Consider the following 23,993-nt stretch of genomic DNA (forward strand, 5'->3'; position numbering starts at 1 on the left):
AGGGTCTCTCTGTGTACTTTTGGGTATCCTGGACTCACTTTGTAGACCAGGCTGGCCTTGAATTCACAATGATCCACCTGCCTCTGCCTCCTGACTGCTAGGATCAAAGGTGTGCGCCACCATGCCCGGCTTACCAATATTTTTTTAAAAAAGAAAGAAAGAGCAGGAGTGGTGGTGCATGCCTTCAATCCTAGCACTCGGGAGACAAAGGCAGGTGGATCTCTACCCCCCCCCCCAAAAAAAGAAAGAAAAAAGTGGGGGTGAAGTGAGAGGCACCAGGACTTTCACCTGCTGGAGTGGGCAGAGAATAACATGGCATCTGGGAGAGATGTAGGGCCAACTGTAAGAACCAACCCAAGAAGGGGAAATCAGGACTTGAATGGTTAACGTTGTCAACTGCTGGACTCAGGACCACGAAGGAGACACATCTCTGGATGTGTCTGTGCTGCTGTTTCTAGAGAGGTCTTACTAAGGAGGGAAACCCCATGCTGAGTGCAGACAGCACCACCCCAGGAGCGGAGGCCGTGGACTGAACAGGAAGGAGAAGGTGAGCATTGGGGCTCAGCTCCCTCCGCTTGCCAACTGCAGACACAACGTGAACAGACACATCACTTCCTCTGCCGTGCACTGCCCACCGTGATGACTGATGCCTCTCAGACTGAGAGCCAAAGAAGTACTTCCTCCTCTAAGCTGCCTTTGTCAGGAATTTTGTCACAAAACAAGGAAAGTGACTAATACAGGGGACGTGAGTTAGACACAAGCGGCCATGAGTTGGTGGTGGTTGAAGTTGGGGAGGCCTCCTCACCCCACTTCTGAAATGTTTAAAGCTTCCACAAAAAAAATTGAATGGTAAACAGAAACCCCCAAATTACTGACTGAAAACAAAGCAGAAATTTGTTTTCCCCTCCCAGAATGAAACTCAGGCATGGCAAGTCCAGAGAGTAGGCGCCACATATGGTGTCTGCAGGGTCCCATTCTGTCCTTGTGGCCCATGGTTCCTCTAGGATAAATCCAAGACTTCTCGCTGTCCAAGTGACTCCTGTAGTTCCAACACCCATGTTATGCTTTAGAAAGAGAGGGAGGGCAAAAGGAGGAACTGTTTGTATCCAGAGTTAATTCCTTTAAAGACCTTACCTATGAAGCACACATGCCCGGCTACCTCCTCTTAGGATCCATTGGCTAGAACTGTTACATGACCCTCCGAGCCACGTGGACTGCCATTGCCACCATGACTGAATTCTGGCTAACAGGCTAGATTCTGCTGTGACCCAGTCCTGCATTTCTCCTCACACAAAGCCTGCTGGGCTTCAGGCAGCAGCTCTCCTCCACATGTTTGTTCGGTGTTCCTGGTCACTCCTCCCCATGCCATGCCGTGTGTGGGCATGCCAGCTCCTGTGACTGTACTTACGCTAATGGGAAGGGAGAGGTGGAAAAAAAGAACTTGCCAATTCTTACCTGTCATTTGGAAATGACACATTTCACTTCTATTTTCCAGTTAGCGTGTGTGCGCATGCGCATGCATGCATAGTGGTGGTGGTGGTGTCGTCGTCTTTTCTTCTTCTCCTCCTCCTCCTTCTTCTTCCTCCTCTTCCTCTTTCTTGTCTTCTTCTAGGCATGTGTTCATGTGGGTATGTGCATGTGTGCATGCAAGCATACGTGGAGACCAGAAGTCAATGTTAGGTACCTTCCTCAATTGTCGTCCTTATTGTTGAGATGGAGTCTCTCTCTGAGCCTGGCCAAAGAGCTCTGGAGATCCATCTGCTCCTGCCTCCCATTACTGGAGCTACAGAGCCATAGGTACTGGGGGTCTGAGCTCAGGACCTCACAGTCACGCAGAAGACACTTCCCCGACTGAGCCATCTCCCAAATCTCTTCTCGAGTGCTGGGGCTTGAACCTGAATGATGAGTATAACCTGTGTCTCTGGCCTCTTTATCCCCACTTTATTGGCTCAGTTGGGAGAAATGAATTATCAGCTTCCTGTGTGGCTGAAGAAAACAAGAATTCTTGTGAACAGATTGGTGTCCCTAAGCAGATTATCAACCTCTGCTAAAATGAAGAAAAGGTGAAAGAAAGAAAGAAAGAAAACCAAATGGGAATTAGACTGTATTCACTGGAAATCGGTAAAATTCATCTACTAACAGAACCACGTCTTGTTTTTTTTTTTTTAATCTAACCATATGTTGTTTATAATGGACACACCTGAAATTGAAGGAAGCTGTAGGCTGAAACTAAAGATCTGAAAGGTAACACAGGAAGAAGCCTGTCTTAGAACACATTTAGTCATCTCTGGAGACAGAAGAAAATGAACGCAAACCAATTACTCTCATCCCCCAAAGCTCACACAGTCATGAAGAGCAGGCGAGGAGCCATCAGGATAAGAGAGGACCATCTAGCTGGGCACGGTGGTGCACACCTCTAATCCCAGCACTCGGGAGGCAGAGGCAGGCGGATTGCTGTGAGTTCGAGGCCAGCCTAGTCTACAAAATGAGTCCAGGCCAGCCAAGGCTACACAGAGAGACCCTGTCTCAAAAACAAAACAAACAAACAAAACAAAACAAAACAAAAAAAAGAGAGAGAGAGAGAGAGAGAGAGAGAGAGAGAGAGAGAGAGAGAGGACCATCTCCTAGAAAAGGGAACACAAGTATTGATGAAGACTGAGATGGGAGGAAGCTGAAGAACAAAGCATCCCAGATGGGCAAGAGGGAATGCTGCCAAGGCCGAAATGTAGTGCCTGGTTCCAGAACTGGGCTTCCAAGCATTATGTCACCTGATTCTTCAATGGGACTTGTAAGGGCCCTAATTAATGTTTTTATTTTAAGAAACATACACAAACGCAGGGAAACACGAACACGTGCCTTTAAAGGGTAAAATGAGCACCGAAGGCAATGGTATCCTTTACTGCCAAGATAGGTTTTATGGGGCTGGAGAGATGGCTCAGTGGTTAAGGGTTCTTGCTGCTCTTGCAGAGGACTAGAGCTCAGGTCCCAGCACCCACATCATTTAAGAGCCACCTGTACACGTGTAACCCCAACGCCCTCTTCTGGACACTGTATACATGTGCACACATGTGGCATAGACACACACACACACAGACACAAAGGAAAATTAGAGTTTAACAAGACAGGATCTACAATGTGCAAGTCAGCAGCTGACTCTAAGTATTAGAGTGGAAAGCGCCATAGCACAGCACAGCGCTCTGTGACAAAGGCATGGCCTGACAAGTGTGTTACAAAAAGAGAACCGGGGCATTCTCAATGATAAATATAGATATAAAAATCTAAATAAGACACCAGCCAATTCCAACCACAGTTCCAGGAAATCAAGGATGGAAACACTGAAAACTATCCCCACAGCTGATGGGAGGGGGCAGATCTTAAGGTTAACTTTATAAAACTGTGTGTGTTTCTCAGTTTCTCTCTTAACTGGGTTATCACACTCTCTTATATTTGTTTAATAATAAGCTTCACATCACAATAACTGAGCAGTTATTATTCTCTTCTTAACCCTCTAAGCTAATTTGGTTTCCTCCCAGAGCACATCTCAGAGACGTTTGCACCTTGTAGCTTTCTCTGTTCCAGCTTCTTCATTTGATTGCTCTTGGACCTCTGTCTGTGGCTCAATCCCTTACTTCCTCCTTGATGTCCAGTCCTATTCTGCTCAGCAACTGGCTGTAAGCTGATTTATTGGCATATCAGGGGACAACTGGCGAAACATTGAGACAGGAGATTCTCAGAATGAGGATTGCAATAAGAGGTACAGAAATCAGCATTTGAATCACACAATAACCTTATGCCTATAGGCAGACACACCAGTAATGCAGGACGCTGAGGCAGGAGTTCAAAGTCAATCTGGGACTAGATAGTGAGATCATGTTTTTTGTTTGTTTGTTTTAACAGAACAGAACAAATAAGGAACCAGGTGTGGTGGCTCAGACCTGCAAGACCAGCACTTCAGAGGCCAATGCAGGAGGATTATCATGAATTTGAGTTCAGCTGGTATTACAAAGTGGTGTAGGAAGCTGGGAGGTGGTGGCACACGCCTTTAATCCTAGCACTAGGGAGGCAGAGGCAGGTAGATCCCCATGAGTTTGAGGCCAGCCTGGTCTACAGAGTGAGTTCCAGGACAACCAGGGCTACACAGAGAAGCCCGATTTCAAAAAGAAAAAAAAAAGGCAAATTGGCAAGGAGTAGTTTTTTTTTTTTTTTTTTTTTTGGCTAATCTTGTCAGATTAATTATATTGAGATATGCCTAGGAGATATTATTATTATTATTATTATTATTATTATTATTATTATTATTATTATTATTATTATTATTATGTGTGTGTGTGTTATGTGGTAAAGGGCAGTCCTTGTGTCAGAATTGGTTCTCTCCTTTTACCATGGTATCTGGGGTTTGAAGTCAGGTCCATGTGGTCTGCACAGCAAGGTCTTTCACCCCCTGAGCCATCTCAATGGCTTGCCTAGGGAATCAGTAAACCATACTTCTAGGTGCACTTACGTGCAAATCTCCTACACTATTCAGCTCTTCTTTGCTGTGACAAAAATGGAACAAACAACCCAAAAGTCCTGGACATGATGATACAGCAAGTTTGAGTCCATCTCAGGGTCCACAGAACACTGTCCTGAAAACAAAACAAAATAGAAACAAACGCAGCAATCTCTGATGTGTGTAGGCTTAACAACAGAGCATCAAAGTACATGAGGCAAAAGCTGAGGGACTGGCCAGGGAAAAGATGAATCCACAGTATTAGACTCCAGGGCTTAAACACACATCTATCCAGGAGAGCCAGAGCCAGAAGTGAAAAGGGCAGAGTGAACTCAACAGCTTATCAACTGAATGTAATCAGCTGGAAGCCTTCGCCAGCACAGCTAAGCTAGAGAAAGACATGAAGGGCTTTGGAAGCAGGAAGGAAGAAAAAAGAATGGTCTCTGCTTGCAGGCAATGCCATCTTATATACAAAACCCCCCAAAACAGCCAACCAAAAAACCCTGGGAGACTTCTAAACGGGTGCAGTAAAGTTTTGCAGGCTACTGCATGGAGGTAGGGTGCCCTGCCTGTGATGTATAGCCACCCCCGCCCCCCAGCACAGGATGAGCTGGCCAGTGAGCAGGGTGTTCCTCTCCTCCCTTTCCACTCCCTGAGTGCTCAATGAAGAAGATAGACTCCCTCCACAGGCAAGAGTGTGCAAGTGTCTCCACACCTCCTCTGGGAGCTCTGAGCACGCTTCCGAAGTCAACATATGAGCATTTCTAGTCGCTAACGGTGAATTCCTGCCCAAACTCCACCGCACTATCATACCAAATGTGTTTAGGGAGAAGTTTTCAAATATGTATTTATGTTCGTGTTATATGTACATGTGAGATTTCCTGAGTGTGTGTACAGGCATCCATGTGCGCCTGTACCCGATTGTTGACAGATACCAAAAGAGGGAGTTGGATCCGCTGGAACTAGAGTTATGGTTACAAGTCACCATGTGGGTGCTGGGAACCGATGTGGGTCTTCTGAAAGAAAAGTAAGTGTTCTAAAGCCACTAGGCCATCTCTCCAACTCCTAGGACTAATTTGGTTTTTAATTCTATGCATATTGGTGTTTTGCCTGCATGTAGGTCTTATATACCACGTGAGCTTCTAGTACCCTCAGAGGCTAAAAGAGGGCATCAGATTCCCTGAAAATGGAGTTACAGATAGTTTTGAGGTGCTATGTGGAGACTGGGATTTGAACCCAGGTCCTCTGGAAGAGCAGCCAGTGCTCTTTTTTTTTTCTTTTTTTCTTTTTATTAATTTATTCTTGTTACATCTCAATGTTTATCCCATCCCTTGTATCCTCCCATTCCTCCCCGCCCCATTTTCCCACAGCAGCCAGTGCTCTTAATCACTGAGCCAACTTTCCAGCCTCGCTAGGAGTAATTTTAATCAAAGAAGTTGAAGACCAATACATTGAAAACCATAAAACATTGATCAAAGAGATTTTTGACAGAAAGATAATCCAAGCCATGGTCAATAATTTAAAAGAATTCATATTAAAATACCCTCCCGAGCGGAAATAGTCCACAGGTGCAGTGCTACTCCCTACACGGGCCGGGCCGTTCCCACAGACACAGGAAAGGAACATTCTAAACCTCACAGGAAACTACAAAAGATCCTGAACTCCCATGGTTATCTTGATCAAAAAGAACAAAGCTAGAGGTATCACAGTGCCTGAATTTAAAAATCTTTCAGGCGAGAGAAATCACAACAGTATGGTACCAGCATAAAAGCACAAATTGTCGAACAGAATAGAGGCCTCAAAATACATTTGCATAGCAAGAAAGCAAATGACTCGATTTCCTTTAAAAATTTTAAATTTATTTGGTGTGTGTGTGTGTGTGTGTGTGTGTGTGTGTGTGTGTGTGTGTGTGTGTGTATGTATGAGGGGTGTGGGGGGAGAGGGAGGGAGGGAGGGAGGGAGCCCATGCATGGGTAAGATGACCATGCTCATGGCCTGACGTTGATGCTGAGTGGCCTTCCTCTTCCTCTGTCATTCTCCAACCTGCTTTCTTTTTTTTGTTTTTGTTTTTGTTTTTGTTTTTTCGAGACAGGGTTTCTCTGTGTAGCCTTGGCCATCCTGGACTCACTTTGTAGACCAGGCTGGCCTTGAATTCACAGCGATCCGCCTGCCTCTGCCTCCCGAGTGCTGGGATTAAAGGCATGTGCCACCACGCCCGGCTCCAACCTGCTTTTTGAGACAGTGTCTCTCACTGAACTTAGAACTCATTGATGCAGACAGACCAGTTGGCCAGCAGCCCCCAGGGGTCCTCCTGTCTCTGCCTCCCCAACACTAAGATTACAGCTAGGCACTAATGTACCTAGCTTTTTACAGAAGTGCCAGGGATCTGAACTCAGGTCCATGTGTTAGCTCAGCAACTACTTCACCAACTGAACCAACCCCCCCAAATAACTTGATTTTTAAAATGAGCAAAGGCCATGACTAGATATTTCCCAGATGAAAGCGTAACAGGCAGGCTGGGGAGATGGCTCAGCTGTTAAAGGCTAGGCTCGCAACCCAAACATAGCCATCTATAATGAAAACATAACCACTACCAAACTTCACTAATCATCAAGGAAATGCAAACAAAAACCAGCGTTACTACCTCTCACATGTTAGAATGGCGCATAAAAGGGTAATGAGAGCCAGTGAGGGAGAGATTAACAGATTCCTCATACACTGTTGGTGGGAAAACTGCCATGGAAAAATGGAACCATATATAGATTTAGCAATATAACATCTTGGAGTATACCCAAGGGAAATAAAATTAGCACATCGAAGAGATATCTGAAGGCCAGGAATGGTGGCACACACCTATGATCCAAGCATTCGAGAGACTGAGGCAGGAGGATCTCCGTGAGTTTGAGGGCAGCCAGAGTGACAGTGAGATCCTGTTTTGAAAAAGAAAAGAAAGGAAGGAAGGAAGGAGAAGAAAAGAAGAAAGAAAAACCAAAACCAACCAAACAAAAGAATAAGAGAGAATGGGAGGGAGGAGGCTCCTGATCCTGCGTTGTGTTCCCTGAAGCATTATTTACAAGATATGAAATTAACCTAACTATCTACAAATGAATAGTAAATGTGCTTTTCCAATGAGATGTTTATAGACAATAGACTGTTATTCAGCCACAAGCAGGAATGAAATCCTGCTGTTTATTACAATGGAGATGAGCCTGGTGCACATCTAAATGCAAGGGACTAGTCAGACAAAGAGGACCACGGCAGGACCTCATCTGTAAGTGGAATCTAAAACAGCAAAAGCAAATAGAAGCAGAAGAAGACGTGGTGATGCTTGTCTGTAAGCCTGGCACTTGGGAGGTGGAGCCAGGAGGAGCCAGAGCTTAAGGTCAACCTTGGCTGCACAGCAAGTTTAGGCCAGCTTGGGCAACAGGAGATACAGTCTCAAAAACAAAACAAAGCAAGACAAAACAAAATAAAAAGCCTTTAAAAAAAAAAAAATCTCCAAGAAGCAAAGTAAAATGGTTACAGCTAGGGCTTGGGGCTGGCAGTAGGGGGAGGAGAAACTGTTGTTTAAAGGGTAGGCAGTTTCGGTTTGAGCATGTTTATAGTCGATGATAATGTATCATCCCTTCCAAGACTGCTGAGAGAGGTCTTCCAAACCTCACACACAGGAGGATAATTATGTGGTGTGTTGAAACATAGTTGAAGTGGTAATTTTTTGTCATTTATAATTTACCACAATTTCAAGAATCAATTGTACATTAATGCACTAGCAGAAAACAACTGGAAAAAGTGTGATGGCCGTGGAACCGCAACAGTGGAAACTAGAAAATAGCACTGAAGTTAAGGCCAAAATAAAGCCAGCATGCCAAGCCTGGGAACTGAATGACAGTACTGTTAAGATTACAGTTGTCTATAAATTCATTTACCCCCCCCCCATAGTTGGAAGGGCTGGTGTGAAAATTTATGTTGAAATGTAAAGACCTGGAAAGACCAAAGGAGTCTTGGGCAGAGAAAGGAGAAAGCCAAAGAGCCTGAGCCTTCCTCATCTGGAGACTTACTCTAAAGCTGTAGGATTTTGACACAGTGATTTCTCTTGGGATAAACATGTAAACCACCGAGGCACAACAGAGTCTGCCCGAGCCATGTGAGGCACCTCAGTCTGCAAACGCTGGAGGAGCTGAGGAATTGTGCCACTGAGACTAACATTGATTCCCACCTCGTGACATACCAAGAGACTAATTCATGAAAGACCAAAAACATGAAGGGAAATGAATAAGGAAAAAAAAAAAAAAAAAAAAAAAAAAAAAAAACCTCTCTAGTCTCTCGAAGGAATCAGAAGAGAAGTGGCACTGTGAAGACGGAAGCCCCTTCCTCCACAGTGGTGACGTCCCAGCCTGCCTCACTCCCATGGTTGACTGTGGCAGCACTGCCAAAATGACAGGCTGGGGAGGCCCCAGGACCTGTGCCCTGTGTGTGTGAACCTGAGAGTATCAGGGCACCCCCAGTGTGCCCCTGAAGGTGAGTCATTCCTTCAAGACTGCAAGAAGTTTGACAACGAGTCAAACTCCAGAGACTGAAGGAATGTTTACCAGCAAATGTCACACTAGCTCTTTTCTTAGGCTTAGAGGGCTCCTTCTGGGAGGGAAACATCTTTTGTGGTGAAGAAATGTATGTAAAATTCAAGAATTCCTTCCAATTTTACTTCAGATTCATTTTCTTCAATTAGAGTCAAGTAAAATTACATCTACTAAAAAAAAAAAAAATAGACATATGGCATGATCCCATTTTTATGAGAGTATTTCTATCTCTCCTATCTGTAAAAATGCATAGAAATATGTCTAGCGTGCTGTACCAGAAATGTTAATGACGGTTATATTTGAATCATGAAACTTGAGGTAATACTTTAATTTTCTTTTTTATACTTTTATACAAGGCTTAAACTGTTTACATGGAGCATATACTGGAAAAAGTGGGGTTTCTTAAAAAAAAAAAAAAAAAAGCAACCCTAGGAATGGTGGAGCATCCTTTAATCCTAGCACTTAGGAGAGATAGGTAGGCAGATCTCTGAGTTCAAGACTAGCCTGGCCTACACAGAGAATTCCAGGACAGTCAGGGCTACATAATGAGATGCTGTCTCTATCATTATCATCATCATCATCCCCATGCCATCCTCACCACTGTTACCACCATCTTCACCATCTTTACCACCATCATCACCATCACCATTACTACCACCACCACTATCATCATCATCCCATCACCATCATCCCCATCCCATCACCACCTCATCACTATCACTACCACCAACATCTTCACCACCACCATCATCACCCCCCATCATCACCATCACCACCATCCTCTCTGTTGACAGTGGAGACAGTTTCAGAGGGTTTTGAGGCCCTTGGCAAAACCTCTTTTCCCTTCCTGCCCGTGAGCTTCCCACTAGCAGGGGAGGCAAGACAGGTTAGTTGGAATGGGATAGCATGGGGAAGGTGTGTGCACCTGAGTGCCACTCGGGGACATGTTCTCCCAGGATGCTGGAGGTGGAAGGGTTTGGTTCTTATCCCTGACTCCATGCCATTCTCTTTGGTCCTCATGCCTTTGCCCAGTACATCGCCATACCGCTCCTTGGATAGAAATGGTGCCTTAGGGCTATGCTCCTGGACAGAGCTAGAATGTGGGGAAGCATCCATCATCAGAACTGCCCTTGTGATGCAACCATCCCCCTACTCTGCCATACCAGGACTCGGGGTACTAGAGATGCTTGAGTCACTCTTCCACAAGTTCCGTGACTTACAGTTTGGTACGATACATATCCACAAGATAGAATGAAGGGCCTCCTTGCTCTTGTCACAGGACCAGAGCAAGGGTTGGATACAGGAGAGATGTAGAGCTGGGAGGGTCTTTGAACAAAGCCATCAGTGAAACACCGACACACGCAAACTCTGGCTCTTCGAGATGCAATGGTGTCATTCAGGCGGTCAGCTCACCATGGTGGACAATTCCGGGGACGAATCACAAACGTTTGGTATATCTGGTCCTCAGACCCCAGAATGAGCAGGCTACATTGAGGACTCTGTGTTGAGCATAAACAAACCCATCAGAGCCCTGTGCTCCTGCCCCTTTTCAAGGAGAGATGCCAAGCTCTGCGGGAGGTAGATTGTGGGATGCAGCACTGGAGACATAAACCCAGGCCACTGAGAACTGGAAGTGGGACTTGGGGTGAGAGATGGCAAGGCGTGTTCTTCATTATCTGTGGTAAGAGTTGAGAGTTGACAGGCAAACACCAGGCTTTATTGCCCATGGCTAGGGAGCTAGTTTGGCTAGGGAAGTGTTGGTGACACAAGCATGTAGGCCTGCATTCAATCCTTAGCCCAGGCAACAAGCCAGTGTGGTGGCTGCGCTTGTAATCCCAGCAGTGGGAGCACTGAGACAGGCAGGTCCTGGGACTCACCAGCCTATTGTCAGTGATTTTTTTTAGGTTACGTTGCCCCCCCCCCCCCCCCCCCCCCCGCCCCGCAAACAAGACAGAAACTTCCTGAGGAATGACATCTAAAGTGACCTACGACCTCAGCAGGCATGTACATGTGCGTGCTCTTACATGCACGCACAAAGATTCACTGCCGCAATACTACAGGGTGGGGAGGGGGTGGCCATGTTCTATAATCGCAAAGCCTGTACCCACCAGCGCAGGGAAAAACGGGTGTAGTGGGCACGTGAGAGAACTGGGCCTTAGGAATTCTCCACCCATTTCTTGTGTTTCTCTCTAGATTCCTAGACCTCTGGCTCTTCTTCCCTTTAGATGGTGGCACCAACAGACAGATTCTCCACCATAAGATAGTCTTTGCTTAGCTGTGTGCCCAGGCCTAGTATATATCAGTACAAATTACCATTAAAACCAATATTATTTTTTATTTTATTACTTTAAAAGGAAAACCCCTGAGTGATACAAACAAGGGCACTCAGCTTTCTCGGGAGTTCAGAGTGAAATGGAATCCACTCTCGATGGAGGATGGCAGGAAGATTCAGGAAAAGTAACAACAACAACAACAACAACAACATGTTGGAAACCGAAATCGCTGCTCCCAGCGCCCTGGTGGCTGTTCCTTGGGAACGGGCCTGGGTTCTCTGGGACCAGCACCTCTATTCTGGCTATTCTAAATGTGTCGGCAATATGAACAAATGAAAATACAAGAGTCCTAGGTTAAATGAGAAAAGTTATTTTGTCTAAAAAACAAAGATTTTTAGTATAGGTATTTTGCAAACACGGTGTGGGACATATATCTATACTTGAAAGAAAGAGAGAAAGAAAGAAAGAGAAAGTGTTTTCTGTTTATGACCGCCACAGCTAGCTGAAAAGACCATTTTTCTATCGTGTTGGCTGAGAAGAAGCCATCCCTGAAGTTTTCTTTTTCTCTTCTTCTTTTGTGTTTGTTTTTCAAGACAGTGCTTCTCTGTGTAGCCTTGGTTGTCCTGGACTCACTTTGTAGACCAGGCTGGCCTCAAATTCACAGTGATCCGCCTGCCTCTGCCTCCCAAGTGCTGGGATTATAGGTGTGCAATGCCACGCCTGACTTGAAGGTTTGTTTTGTTTTGTTTTTCATCTTTGTTTCTACTTTTCTGTTTGTTTTATTAAATTTATTTATTTATTCACTTTACATCCAGATGGCAGCCCCCTCCCTCCTCTTCTCCTGGCCCCACCCTCCTGTGTTTCTACTTTAAAAAATTGTTAACCCACATTTTCCGGAGACTCACCAGCCCACTGATGCAAATTAGTTCACTTGAAAAAATAAATGTCTCTGGCTGGTTTTCTCACACATGACTTTGTCCCTGTGAGCTACCGATGCCCTGCCTGGAGTAGCCCTGTTCTTCCAGCCCAGCGCCCTCTAGGCACTGGGAGGCTGCTGAGGCCTGCCCAGGGAGCAGAAGCTGGGCCTTGGAGCCCTCTACTGGTTAGTTTCAGAAGGCAAATATGGGAGATGCCAGGCTCAGCCACCAATCCTTCAGGCCAGAAGCTCTCCACAGACTGGGAAGGACTCTTTTTTGGTGACATCCACAGATGGCCTCTCCAGCCCCATCCCTTCCTTGTGGGCACCTTTCTGGTTTCGTATGCACCTGTGAACAGGCAACATCCACTCCCATGCCTGCTAGTGTTTCCCTTTTGTATCAAATACTCACCCTGGCTCTGGCTTGTCCAAATTCCTGTCAGCCAGTCAGGAAAGGTCCACTGTCAGTGCCCCCCTTCTCACCCCGTCCTGTAGGTGGATCAGTGAGGGAAACCATCTCCTAGAGGACCAGATCACTCTAGAGGGTGCTGGCCATCCATCAGTGGCTCCTTTCAGGGAGGACAGTTGACCCCTTTCAGCCTCCATACCAATGCCTTGGTGGCTGCACTGGGCACAGCCCAGAATCTATACACAAATAGTGTGACAAATAGTGACAAATAGTGGAACTCTGAAGGAAATCCCCCAAGTCAGAAGGTTTTTGTTTTGTTGGTTTGTTTGTTTTAGTAATGGGGTTGGCGAGATGGCTCAACAGTTGAGTACTAGCTGCTTTTCCCGAGGATTGGGGTTCAATTCCCAGCACCCACAGGGCACCTCACAACCATCCGTAACTCCAGTCCCAGGGGATCTGACACCCTCTTCTGGCCTCTGTGGGCACTGCATGCATGTGGTGCAGAAAACCTACATGCACGCCTTTAATCCCAGCACTTGGGAAGCAGTGGCAGGTGGATCTCTATGAGTTTAAAGCCAGCCTGGACCACATAGTGAGTTCCAGGTCAACCAAGGGCTACACAGGGAGTAGCGAGTCCTTGTCTCTAACCAACCCCCACCTCAAAAAACCTACCACCGCTAGCAAAAAAACAATGACAAACAAAAAAGAAACCCTATATAGAGACAAAGCACCATGTACACACACACACACACACACACACACACACACACACACACACATACACACACACACACACTTCACAGCAAAAAGACACAGGCTGGAGATGGAGCTCAGTTAGTAGCATGTTGCCTTGCATAACACACATAAACCCCCCCACATAAGAACCAAGCAGAGGCTGGGCGCGGTGGCGCACACCTTTAATCCCAGCACTCAGGAGGCAGAGGCAGGTGGATCGCTGTGAGTTCGAGGCCAGCCTGGTCTACAAAGCGATTGTAGGACAGCCAAGGCTACACAGAGAAACCCTGTCTCAAACAAAACAAAACAAAACAAAACAAAACCAAAAAACAAACAAAAAGAACCAAGCAGAGTGACGCACACCTATCCCAGGCCTTCGGAGGTGGAGGCAGGCAGGTCAGAAGTTTAAAAGTCATCCTTGGCTACACAGCAAGTTTGAGGCCAGCTTAGTATACATGAGAACCTGTCTATAAAAAATTTTTTTAAAAAAAATGTTTAAATAAAGACACTTTATTTACAGATAATACAAAATAAACCACAGGACAAAACTACTGGGTAGGGATGGGAGGGGACGATCCCCATAGTAACCATCCACTCTATCCCAGAGTAACTTATAAAAAAATTAAAAAGGCCTGGGCCAAGGGCTGCACTGGAAGCACCTTTGCATGGGGTTGGGTCTGCTGTCCTCAGCCACATTGCTCTAGAGTACAGTAGACACGACTCTCTCCCTTCTGAGTCCCAGGCCTGGCGAATAAGGAGGCATAGCTACAAGGACAGTTAGTGGCCATTGCAGAGGCTCCCCAGCTAAGGACTCTGGCTTCTGACCTAAAGGGCTGGGGAATCCAGTAGGTGGGGAAGTGACTCTGGGGGCAGGCATGGGGTGGGCGTTATTGCACTGCTCCAGCCAACTTCCTCCTGGCCATGGTGGAAGAGTGTCTACACTGGGTTCGGGAGCAGCCATGTCAGGGCAGGAGTGTGGGGAATCTTCAAAGCGACGATGTTGTCGAGTCTACCACCTCACGGCCGTTGCAAACAGTGGGAACAAACTGGGATCCAGACCCTAGGGAGAAGTAGCCAGAGGTTGGGACTGACCCCAAGAAGCTGCAAGAGAAGTAGGGTCCTCTATAGGGGACCATCTGCCCATGCCTCTCTCTTTGTCCAGTGTCATCTTGAGAGTATCCTGTTCCTGGATAAGGACTCTCAGCATCCTGGGGAGTGGATTTCATGCCTAGGAGCTGGGTAGGAGAGGGGACCCCACCCTCCCCCGGGCAAAGGAGGGTGTAAGATGCTAACCTTGACCAAGGTTGGCGCTAGCCCTGGGGGCAGCACTGCCAAAGCGGCTGGTAGGTGTCCGGTGGCTCACCACGTTCTTCTGTGGCTGGAAAAGGATGATGTGCAGCTTGGGTGCAAAGAGGCAGCCGAGCACCACAGAGCCACTGAGGCTGACTGACACGCACATGGTAGTGGTCTGCACCTGTGAGAGGAGAGTGAACAGAGCATGCCCAGGTCACAGAGGATATTCCAAATGCCTGGGGTAGGGGGTCGGAGTGGCAGTCTCTGACCGCTGCCTAAGCCGAGGCAGGGAAAGGTGGTTAAGTATCCACTGAAGAGTCCTTTGGGCAAGCCTCAGAGAAAGACACCCACAATCCCAGCGGCAGTCCTGGTTAATCATTTTCTGAGACACACCAGAATCCAGGCTGGGCTGTGAACACGAAAGGGTGCTCGTATGCATGCAGGTGTATGCACGCAAGGGGTGCGGGTACGGAGTACATCTGTGTAGATGCATGCATATCAGCGTGGGTGCGTTGTGCGGGAGTGAGTCTGCAGAGAGGAGTGTGTGCAAGTATTTGTGAGTGGGTGTGGATGTATGTGTGGGCAAGATGTGTGCATGTTCTAGGTGCTCCAGGATGTGTGCGCACACACTTGTAGATGCCTAAGGGGTTGTGTATGCATCTTCAAGTATGCCGGCATGTGTGTTTATACCCAGGTGCCTGCATGCATGGATGACCACTGTGTATCTCTGGTGAGTCTTTAGCTGCCTATGATTGGCATGCAAATGCAAATTGTGTGCAAATGAAGGCTGAGTCAGAGCTGATTGCCTCCCCAGCCTTGGCCTCCACTACCCAAGCAGGTGGCCCAGCAGGTGCTTGCTGAGCAGCCAAGCCCAGCAATTTCCACCCCCACCCCCCGCCCCCAGCAGTTCACTACCGCACCTCTGTCTTTGGGAAAGGACCCACAGTGGGGCTTTGGACAGTTTTCCGGTTCCTTTCATCAGCCATCAGTTTAGACCCTGCCCTGGACTCCCTGGCTGAGTGACTGGAGTATGGGGTTAACTCTACGTCATCACTTAAGCTGGAGAGCTTGGGCATTTGAGTCATGAGGACCAACCAAGATGATCCTCTTCTTCGGAGCTCAGCTCACCCTGCCGCCTCCTCAGAGAGACCTTCCCGCTACCTCATCTGAAGAAGCTGTTGCCTGTCGGAGCTGAGGACACCCCCTTGAGACTCTCAGTGCCAGGTGGAACCTTATGCTTGAAAGCCACCAACTGGAGCACAGTTGTCACCTACTGTGGTTTTTCCTCAGCCCTCCTCCCCTCCCCTTGCTGCTCTTCACTCATCGACCATCCTGTCCTCCGTCTCCAAACGACCCCTCCACTAGAGTAACAACGTACACCCTCCATACTCTGGAATGTATCTCTGCAACTCCGACTTCTCCCAGGTTAGGGGATGGCATCAGTCCCCTGACACCCTCCGCGGCCCTCCCCACCCCCTCTCAAGTTCCCACCTCCCTGGACATTTCTCCACACTTTCTTTCTCCCTTAAACCTTTCATGGGGGGGGGGGGTCCATTTGATGTCTTGGAGCTTTAGACTTAGCAGTAGATGAATTGAGAAAGGAGGCAAGCGTGGGTCCAGTGTCCTACCCCCTCTTACTTTTGTAAAAGATGCTCACCCGATAATCACTGGAGGTGACGTAGAAGATGGGAAGGAACGCCAGCCAGATGATGCAGGTTGTGTACATGGTGAAGCCGATGAATTTGGCTTCATTGAAGTTCTCCGGGCACTTCCGGGTCTTGAAGGCGTAGAGCGTGCAGAGAGCGATGAGGAGCACGTTGTAGGCCAGTGAGCCGAGCATGCTGGCGTCCCGGTGGTTACAGCGCAACGTCACTACTTCCCGCCGTTCGGGGGCCGTTTCCTTGCCTATGCCCGGTGCCTCCACCACCAGCCAGGCGGCCACGATGAGCAGCTGGCCTGAGATAAGTGCCAGGCAGATGGCCACCTGTGAGGCAGGACTGATGAAGCGTGGCCGCTGGGCACCCTCCCGGGCCCCGCCAAAGATGCGAGCAATGCGATTGGTCTTGGTGAGGAGGGCTGAATAGCAGACGGAGAAGGCGGTGCCTAACCCGAGGCGCCGTAAGGTACACACGGCCGTGGAAGGCTTGGCAATGAAGATGAAAGTCATACAATAGCAGAGGAGGACACCTCCCAGCAGAATGTAGCAAAGCTCCCGACCAGAGGCCTTCACCACAGGTGTGGCATTATGTCTCACAAAGACACCCAACACAAAGAGGGTGGCGAGGGCACCTAAGCAGGCAATGGTGACGGGTCCCACTGCCCAGGCATCACCCCAGTGGATGTACTCCTGGGGCAGCTCAAAGCAGCCAGTCAGAGTGGCATTAGGCCAGTAGCCCAGACCACAGTCAGCACAGGTGAACTCATCTAGCCGGTACTCATAGGGCTGACAGGGGATGCAGAGCCAGCAGCAGACCTCACCCGGCTGCACGCTCTTCACCTCATTCTGAAGGCAGGGCTCACTACAGCGAGAGGCAGGAAGAGGACCAGCTAACGGGGAGGCCCACGGGATGAGGCTAGTGTCCAGGGTCAGACCTTCTGCCCAGTAGCCTACCTTCTGGTAGCGATAGCGCCCACTGCCTGCCCGCAGATAGGTAAAGATGTTGTAACGGCCAATGCCGTCACCAAAGCGGTCAAAGCGGACCTCGTTGTGTGTCTCTGCTGGGCGGAAAGGGGCTGGGATGGAGGAGAGGAGGAAGAGAAGGTTAGACTGGTGAGTTACTCTGATGTGACCCCAACCTTCACGCTTAGAGGGAACCCGAATCCCAGAGCACAGGCTACTTCGCTCCAACACTGAAGCCCATTTTATTTTTATTTTATTTTATTTTTAAAGATTTATTTATTATAAAAAAATAAAAATTAAAAACGATTTATTTATTTATTTTATGTGTATGAGTGCTCTATCTACATGTACATCTGTATGTCAGAAGAGGGCACCAGATCTCATTATAGATGGTTGTGAACCACCATGTGGTTGCTGGGAATTGAACTCAGGACCTTTGGAAGAGCAGCCAGTGCTCTTAACCTCCGAGCCATCTCTCCAGGCCCAAAACCCATTTTATTTCAACCCCAGCTACTTTTCTAAAAGAAACTATGACTGTAGACTCCAACATCAAACCTCAGTCTCTCCTGCCCTAAGCCCCAACTGTGCTTGTACCAATCCCGTTATGACTTGCAATCTTAGGCCTTAGTCTTCAACCTTGAACTTTATCACAACATACAACATAGCTCTCTCTCAAAACCTTAACAGAGATCCCAAATTCAAAGCCGGCCATAACAGTTCACTATACCCACCCCAGCACAGGTCAGTCCTAACTGGTCCACTTGAACCAGAGCCTTCCGCAGGATGGCCACTGCCACTCTCTATCCCTTGACTTCCTGTCATCTAGCCAGGCTCAGGAGCCAGGACTACAGCCACCCCAGACCCAGTGAGAAATTGGGATTCCAGCCAGGTGCTGAAGGTGAGGGAGCAAATGCTGCCTAGATTCCAATCTCTGTCTGCCTGGCCCCTATTCCTTCTACTTAGACTCTGAGTTCTCACAAATCTAACTCTACCCAACCAAGCCCAGCAAGCTACAAATGGCTTTTCTCCAACGTCAAGTCCATGAGACCCCAGACTTTAGCTTTAACACCGTGCCTGATCCAGGCATGGCTCTGGGGCCAATCTTAGTGGTACTACATTCAACACAGGTTCTACAGCTAAAGAGCTAGCTAACCCCACACCAGAGAAAAAAATATGTATATTTCCCTTTTGAAAGCGTCTCACTCTGTAGCCCAGGTTAGCTCTGAGTTCACAGTCATCCTCTTGCATAAGCCCCCTCATTCTGGGATTATACTTAGCACTTAGCTACACTTAGCAAAAAAAAAAAAAAAAAAAAAAAAAAAAAAAAAAAAATTTATTTTAATCATTCAGTTATGGGCTGGTGAGAGGGCTTGGGCACTTGCTATCAAGCCTAATGAGCCAAGTTGGATTCTTGGGACATGAATGATCATTTAACCCACAGGAAGATGAGTGAAGGTTACTTGGAAGTTCTATGCCATTTTAGATAAGGAATCAACACCCTCCTCACACTTTGGTACCCACAAAGGTCCTAGACATACCCTCCCCACCACCAGGATGCTGAGGACAAACTTTCCCTGCCTGTGACTGACTCTACGCTCGGTCAGGACTGGCAGCTTCCCCCACGGCACCCCCAAAGAGTCTTCCTGAAGCCAGGCATGGCGGTTCCAAGGCTCTTGTTCTTCTTAAAGTGGGTACTTTAAATTTTGCTTTGAGAGCACTTGGGCTACTCTGAAGATGAGGACAAGTGTGGCAGTGCACACCTGTTGTTGCAGCACTCGGGAGGCTGAGGCAGGAGAACTGCCATGAGAATTGTATCCTGGGCTACAAGCCTAGGCAATATAGTATAACCTAAACAGGTTAAAAGCCCCCTCAAGCTTAATAAATAGAAGTTTCCCCTAAACCATAGGGGAGTCTTCCCTGTGGCTCACCCTCAACCTACCCTGACTGTGACTCTCACTCTGCCTGAGAATTGCTTGGATTCCCCTGGCCAGATAAGAGCCAAAAATGAGAGGTTAATGTCCAAGCGGTAGCCAGGGATCCTGGAGGCAGGACCAGTCCAGATTCCCCTTTCTGGAAGAGCAGAAATTGGAACCTCAGCTCTCTCGCCACCTGCGGTCCTCTGGTTGTGGTCCTTCTGTCCTGACCGACATAGTCCCTGACTGTCCTTGCATTACATCCCGTTTTCTTAGCCACGTAATAAAACCTGAAGGCCAGCACCATTACCATCAAACTTGACATTGAGCACGAAGTCTTTGTAGAGGCGGCGCCCGTTGACAGGCCTCATGGCGTCACAGAGGCGGGTGGTGTTGGGGCAGAGGGCACGGTGCATGTTATGCAGAGCGTGGGCCATGGCATACACTGCGTTGACCACAAACATGATCTTAGACTCCTGTTCAAAGGGCACGGCCCGCAGAGAGTGGGCCGCACAGTCCCGTTGCCGGAAGCTGCAGTGAAACCTCTCCTCCCAGAACTCACGGAACCAAGGGTTCCGGCTGTTGTTCCAGGGATCCAAGCTCTGGAAGTAGGAGGCAAAGTCACTGATGGGGTAGGAGGCCAGCTCAATGGTGATGGCCCCCTCGGCAGCCCCTTCACTGCCTGCCACCACGCTCTCCAGGGCCCCCCAGCCGTCACTGGCCACCCAGGTGAAGCTGGCGTTGAGGCGCTGGGTGGCTGCAAGCAGCTCTCGGGCATCCTCGGACCGGGTGAAGAGCACAGCGACACGGGCACTGGGCTTCTGCAGCAGGGCTCGCACCACACCCTCGAAGGCTGTACGGCTCATGGCACGGCCCACCTTCTCCGAAGTGGCCACGCAGATGTTGCGTGCCCGAGCCTCCAGCTCAAAGGCCTCAATGCCTGTTTCACCATAGTCGCCCTCGGATGCCACCGTAGACACGTATGTCCAGTTGAAAAAGCGGAGGATCTCAGCCATGGCCTTGGCCTGGAAGAAGTCTGGGGGCACAGTGCGAGCGAAGTAATCATAGCGGGACTTGTCACTCAGCTTGGCACTGGTGGAGGCATAGCTGATCTGTGGGATCTGGAACAGCCGCAGGAGATTGGCCACCTGGGCAAAGGTAGGGAGCGTAAAGGTCAGAGACCAGGGGAAGCAAGCACTAGTGTCAGGCGCATTCCCCCATACCTATGGAACCTGGGGACCTAGTACCCACAGGTCAGTTCTGAGGGTCCCTGTCTAAAGACCTTGAATTTGAACTTGATGTGTCTTCTGCCTGGGGATAGAGGGTCTTTCCTCCCTTATGTCTTGAGTGGGGGGGGGGGGGGGGGGGGGCCCGGTGGGGATGAGCTGCACCTGAACCAGATACAAGGCAGGGGAACCAAGGAAGGCCTGGAGCGCAGAGAGATTGGCACGTGGCTGCACCAGCTTAGAGAAGCATAAGAAAGCATGTGGGATACTCAGAGATGCCAATCTCAGCCAGGTGTGGTGGCACAGGCCGGTAATGAAGCACTCGAGGAGGCAGAGGTAGAGGCAGGGGGATCGCTGTGAGTCTACCACGTGAGTCCAGGACAGCCAAGGCTACACAGAGAAACCCTGTCTCAAACAAAAGCAAAAACAAAAGGTGCCAATCTCTCTCTCTGTTGGGTGCAGGTGGCTCTTCTTTAGTGCTAATTTTCATGGGAGGTTGGCGGAATGTCACCCCAGGAAGAAAGGCCTAGATGCACGGGTCCCATGGCCCTGGAAGCCCAAGTTGGTCTCCGCTGGTTGCCTCAGCCTGAAATGAACCAGGCTCCTCGCTCTACTATTGACTGCCTAACACCCCATTTCTTAGCCCTTGGTCCCTATGGCTATGAGAATGGGGTTCATCCGAGAGGTTGGAGGATGGTGGGTAAATAAAAGTGCAGGTCCTACAGGAGATGCCTAAGACCCTGTACTTGGGATATAGTTCTCTCATGGTCTCACAAACTATCTATTCTCTTGCACATTTTCTTCCTCTGTGCCCCTCTAACAGAAATCACCCTGAGCCTTGGGTCCTCGTGCTGGAATCACAAGGTGCTGAGCAGTTGAAAATGATCCATGTGAAGGCTCCAGCGTCTAGCATGTGGGAGCTGACAGGGATATGTGCGAGATAGAGGGGATGGAACGAGAGCCAGGAGAAAAAAACAAAAAAACCAAAAACCAAACCAAACCAAAACAAAAAAAAAACCCCGCCAGACTCTGAAGGTTGGCCCCACTAAAGAAGGAGGTGGCTTGGGATGGCAAAGTGACTGTTCTTCCAGAGACAAGCATGGGGCCTGTAGAAAACTGTGTGAGAGGGGGTTGCTGGTAAAGCATCCTAGATTCTCCTGAAGACAGACATAGGAGGCTACCCATACATCCTTGTCAAAGCCAGGGCTACAGATACAGATCCCGGCGTAGCCACGCCTACCCAAGCAGCCACCTAACCACCTCCAGTGGCAAGACAGATAATTTGGCTTCCACCTGCATCCCGTGGCTCCTGATTTGGTTTCATCTCCCCTAAAGCATCATCCCAGGTTAGTGGTCTAAGTCCCACTTGGGTGGCAATGACCTCTGCCAATCTCCTAAGGAGACTTGAGGCCCTCACCAAGAACTCCCCCCCCCCCCCCCCCCCACCCCCGCCGCTCCTACCTCCCCTCTCCCCCAAGTTCTGCTCTCTGCACCTATACTAGACACAGACAGGAGAGGGCATGGGTGAGAGGGGACCCAGTCAGGAAGGGAGAAGATCCCACCTAGGCCAAAGCAGCCATGTGAGCCCAGGGTGCAGTCCAGACAACACACAGGGAAGTCAGCCCGATCCACAGCTGGAGCCTAGCAGGGCACCCTCTGCTGACCCCTTGTGGAAGAACAAGCGGTGGTGGTGGTGGTGCCCCTAGCCTTCTCCCTCCCTCAGATTCTGCATTACCTGAAGATCGCGGGGTACCCTCCCCATCTACACTCTCACCCAACTTCTTTCCCTCCTGGGTTCCCCCACTTTGTTCCTTTGGCTGCCCCTGGCTTCCATCTGTCTTTTCTGTCAAATCCAGACAGAAATGATCTGACAGGCTAGGTTGAGAGCCCTGACTTCGTATTCTTTGCTACCCACTTTGATTTATGAGCTGCTTCACTCTGGAGCTGTTTCCTTGTCTCTGACATGGGGTAACACTGACAGCAGCTCACATTGACTATGCCCTTATAACCTGCCAGGCTCCGTGATACATGCTCATCATCTCATTAAATTTCTACTATGAAACCTAAAAGTAGAAAGTGTTAATAATCCTGTTTTATAAAGAGGAAGCTGGGACGTAGGGAAAAAAAAGAAAGAAAGAAAGAAAGAAAGAACCTGCCCATAGTCGTGCAGTTTGTACAATGGGGAGCCAGAATTCATTCCTGAAGGCTGATTTCAGAGGCTGCTTCATAAGCTTTGGGGGACATTTAATATCAGGTGTGTGTGTGTGTGTGTGTGTGTGTGTGTGTGTGTGTGTAAAACAGGATGGTTCTGTTTTCTCTCCTTTCCCCTGAGAAGACTCTCATGTTCTTTAACAACCAGCCCTTTTATATGGCCAGGAGGGAGACTTTCTTGCCCTTTTAGCAGAAACTACTGAAAGAAAGATGCCCCTTCCACTGCACCCATCCAGGAAGTCCCTACTCATCGGGAATGCTGGTTCCCCCTTTCCAGCCTCCCTTCCTAATACCCATTGGAGTGGCTTCCACATACCTGGATGGAGACATCACTGTAGGAGCCACCAATGACACCAGTGATGGCTGTGGGAGCATCGCTATGGGTGGCATAGGAGCCGTCAGGACAGATGTGGCGTGAGCCATCAGCACCACGACTGAGTGAGGCACGCACGAAGTCCAGAGCCTGCTCGAGGGCATGCGTATCCTTGGAGCAGCTGTCCAGGATGTGTGCACCCAAGCGCACACCAGGCAGCAGGTGGGGGTCACGGTTGATGCGGTCCAGCGCAAAAAGCATGGCCTCTAGGCGCTGTATGCCACGGTGCTCATTAACAGGACCACACTCCTCTGCTGGGCCTCCCTTCTGGTGCACTGGAAACAGCCCACCCAGCACCAGGTCCCCCTCCAGGGTCAGAACCTTCTTGGCCGGGCCCTCAGCCACAGCACCCCACAGCAGCAGCAGTGCGAGAAACCCAAGCAGTGATCCCATGGCCCCAAAAGGGATGGTTAGGTCCAGCAGACCAGGGTCTTCAAGGGATGAGGACAGAAGCAGCAAAGGCAAAGAGAGAAGGAAACAGGGGCCAGGAAAAGGACAGACAGGAAGAGAGAAGGGGCCAGCTCCTGCAGAGAGATAGAGAGACAGACACAGGGAAGAGTGGAACCAGAGAACACCCGCCCCCTTTTATTTCCAGCTTCCCCTCTGGCTCTGTTTCTTCCCGCAGCCCCTTCCCAGGTACTCAGGAGTCATGAGGCAGGTGATGTCACTAACTCGGCTGAGAAGCTCCTGGGCTATCCCCATAGGTTTGTCTCTCAGCTTTGCCCTAATCTTGGCTAGAGATAGGTTCTGTGCCCCTACCAAACTCAGCAGAGGGCAGGGAGGATGGGAGTGGGGGCCCAGGCAGAGAGCGGGAGGAGATCCAGCCATTGCCAAATCCCACACAAACCAAAGGGCCTACACAAACCCACCCAGGAGATCAATACTGTAGTAGCTGAGGCCAAGGCAGTGACACACTCAGGGGTCTGGCCTTGGATTTCCAGAGTGGGGGGCATTGGAA

General features: G+C 49.0%; 1 protein-coding gene across 1 annotated transcript; it reads right to left on the reverse strand.

The window, feature by feature from the left end:
* Positions 1–13,909: 13,909 nt before the first annotated feature.
* On the reverse strand, positions 13,910–23,786 carry Grm2 (glutamate metabotropic receptor 2). The gene is made up of 5 exons (XM_051140769.1): positions 22,979–23,786; positions 19,536–20,373; positions 16,350–17,425; positions 14,693–14,873; positions 13,910–14,459 (listed from the first exon to the last, which is right to left on the reverse strand). Exons 1-5 carry the CDS (start codon positions 23,426–23,428, stop codon positions 14,386–14,388), a joined length of 2,619 nt encoding a protein of 872 aa, XP_050996726.1. The 5' UTR covers positions 23,429–23,786; the 3' UTR covers positions 13,910–14,385.
* Between the last annotated feature and the right edge of the window lie 207 nt (positions 23,787–23,993).

Source organism: Acomys russatus, chromosome 32, assembly GCF_903995435.1.
Source record: "Acomys russatus chromosome 32, mAcoRus1.1, whole genome shotgun sequence".
In the NCBI taxonomy this organism is placed as follows: Eukaryota; Metazoa; Chordata; class Mammalia; order Rodentia; family Muridae; genus Acomys; species Acomys russatus.

Bases quoted from the DNA above. Each gene is read 5' to 3' on its own strand.
- Grm2 (XM_051140769.1), bottom strand. From the start codon at position 23,428: ATGGGATCACTGCTTGGGTTTCTCGCACTGCTGCTGCTGTGGGGTGCT. The intron at 20,374-22,978 runs GTATGTGGAAGC...ACCTTTGCCCAG, and splicing joins ACAGTGATGTCTCCATCCAG to GTGGCCAATCTCCTGCGGCT. The intron at 17,426-19,535 runs GTAATGGTGCTG...CCTCCATCCCAG, and splicing joins GCTCAATGTCAAGTTTGATG to CCCCTTTCCGCCCAGCAGAG.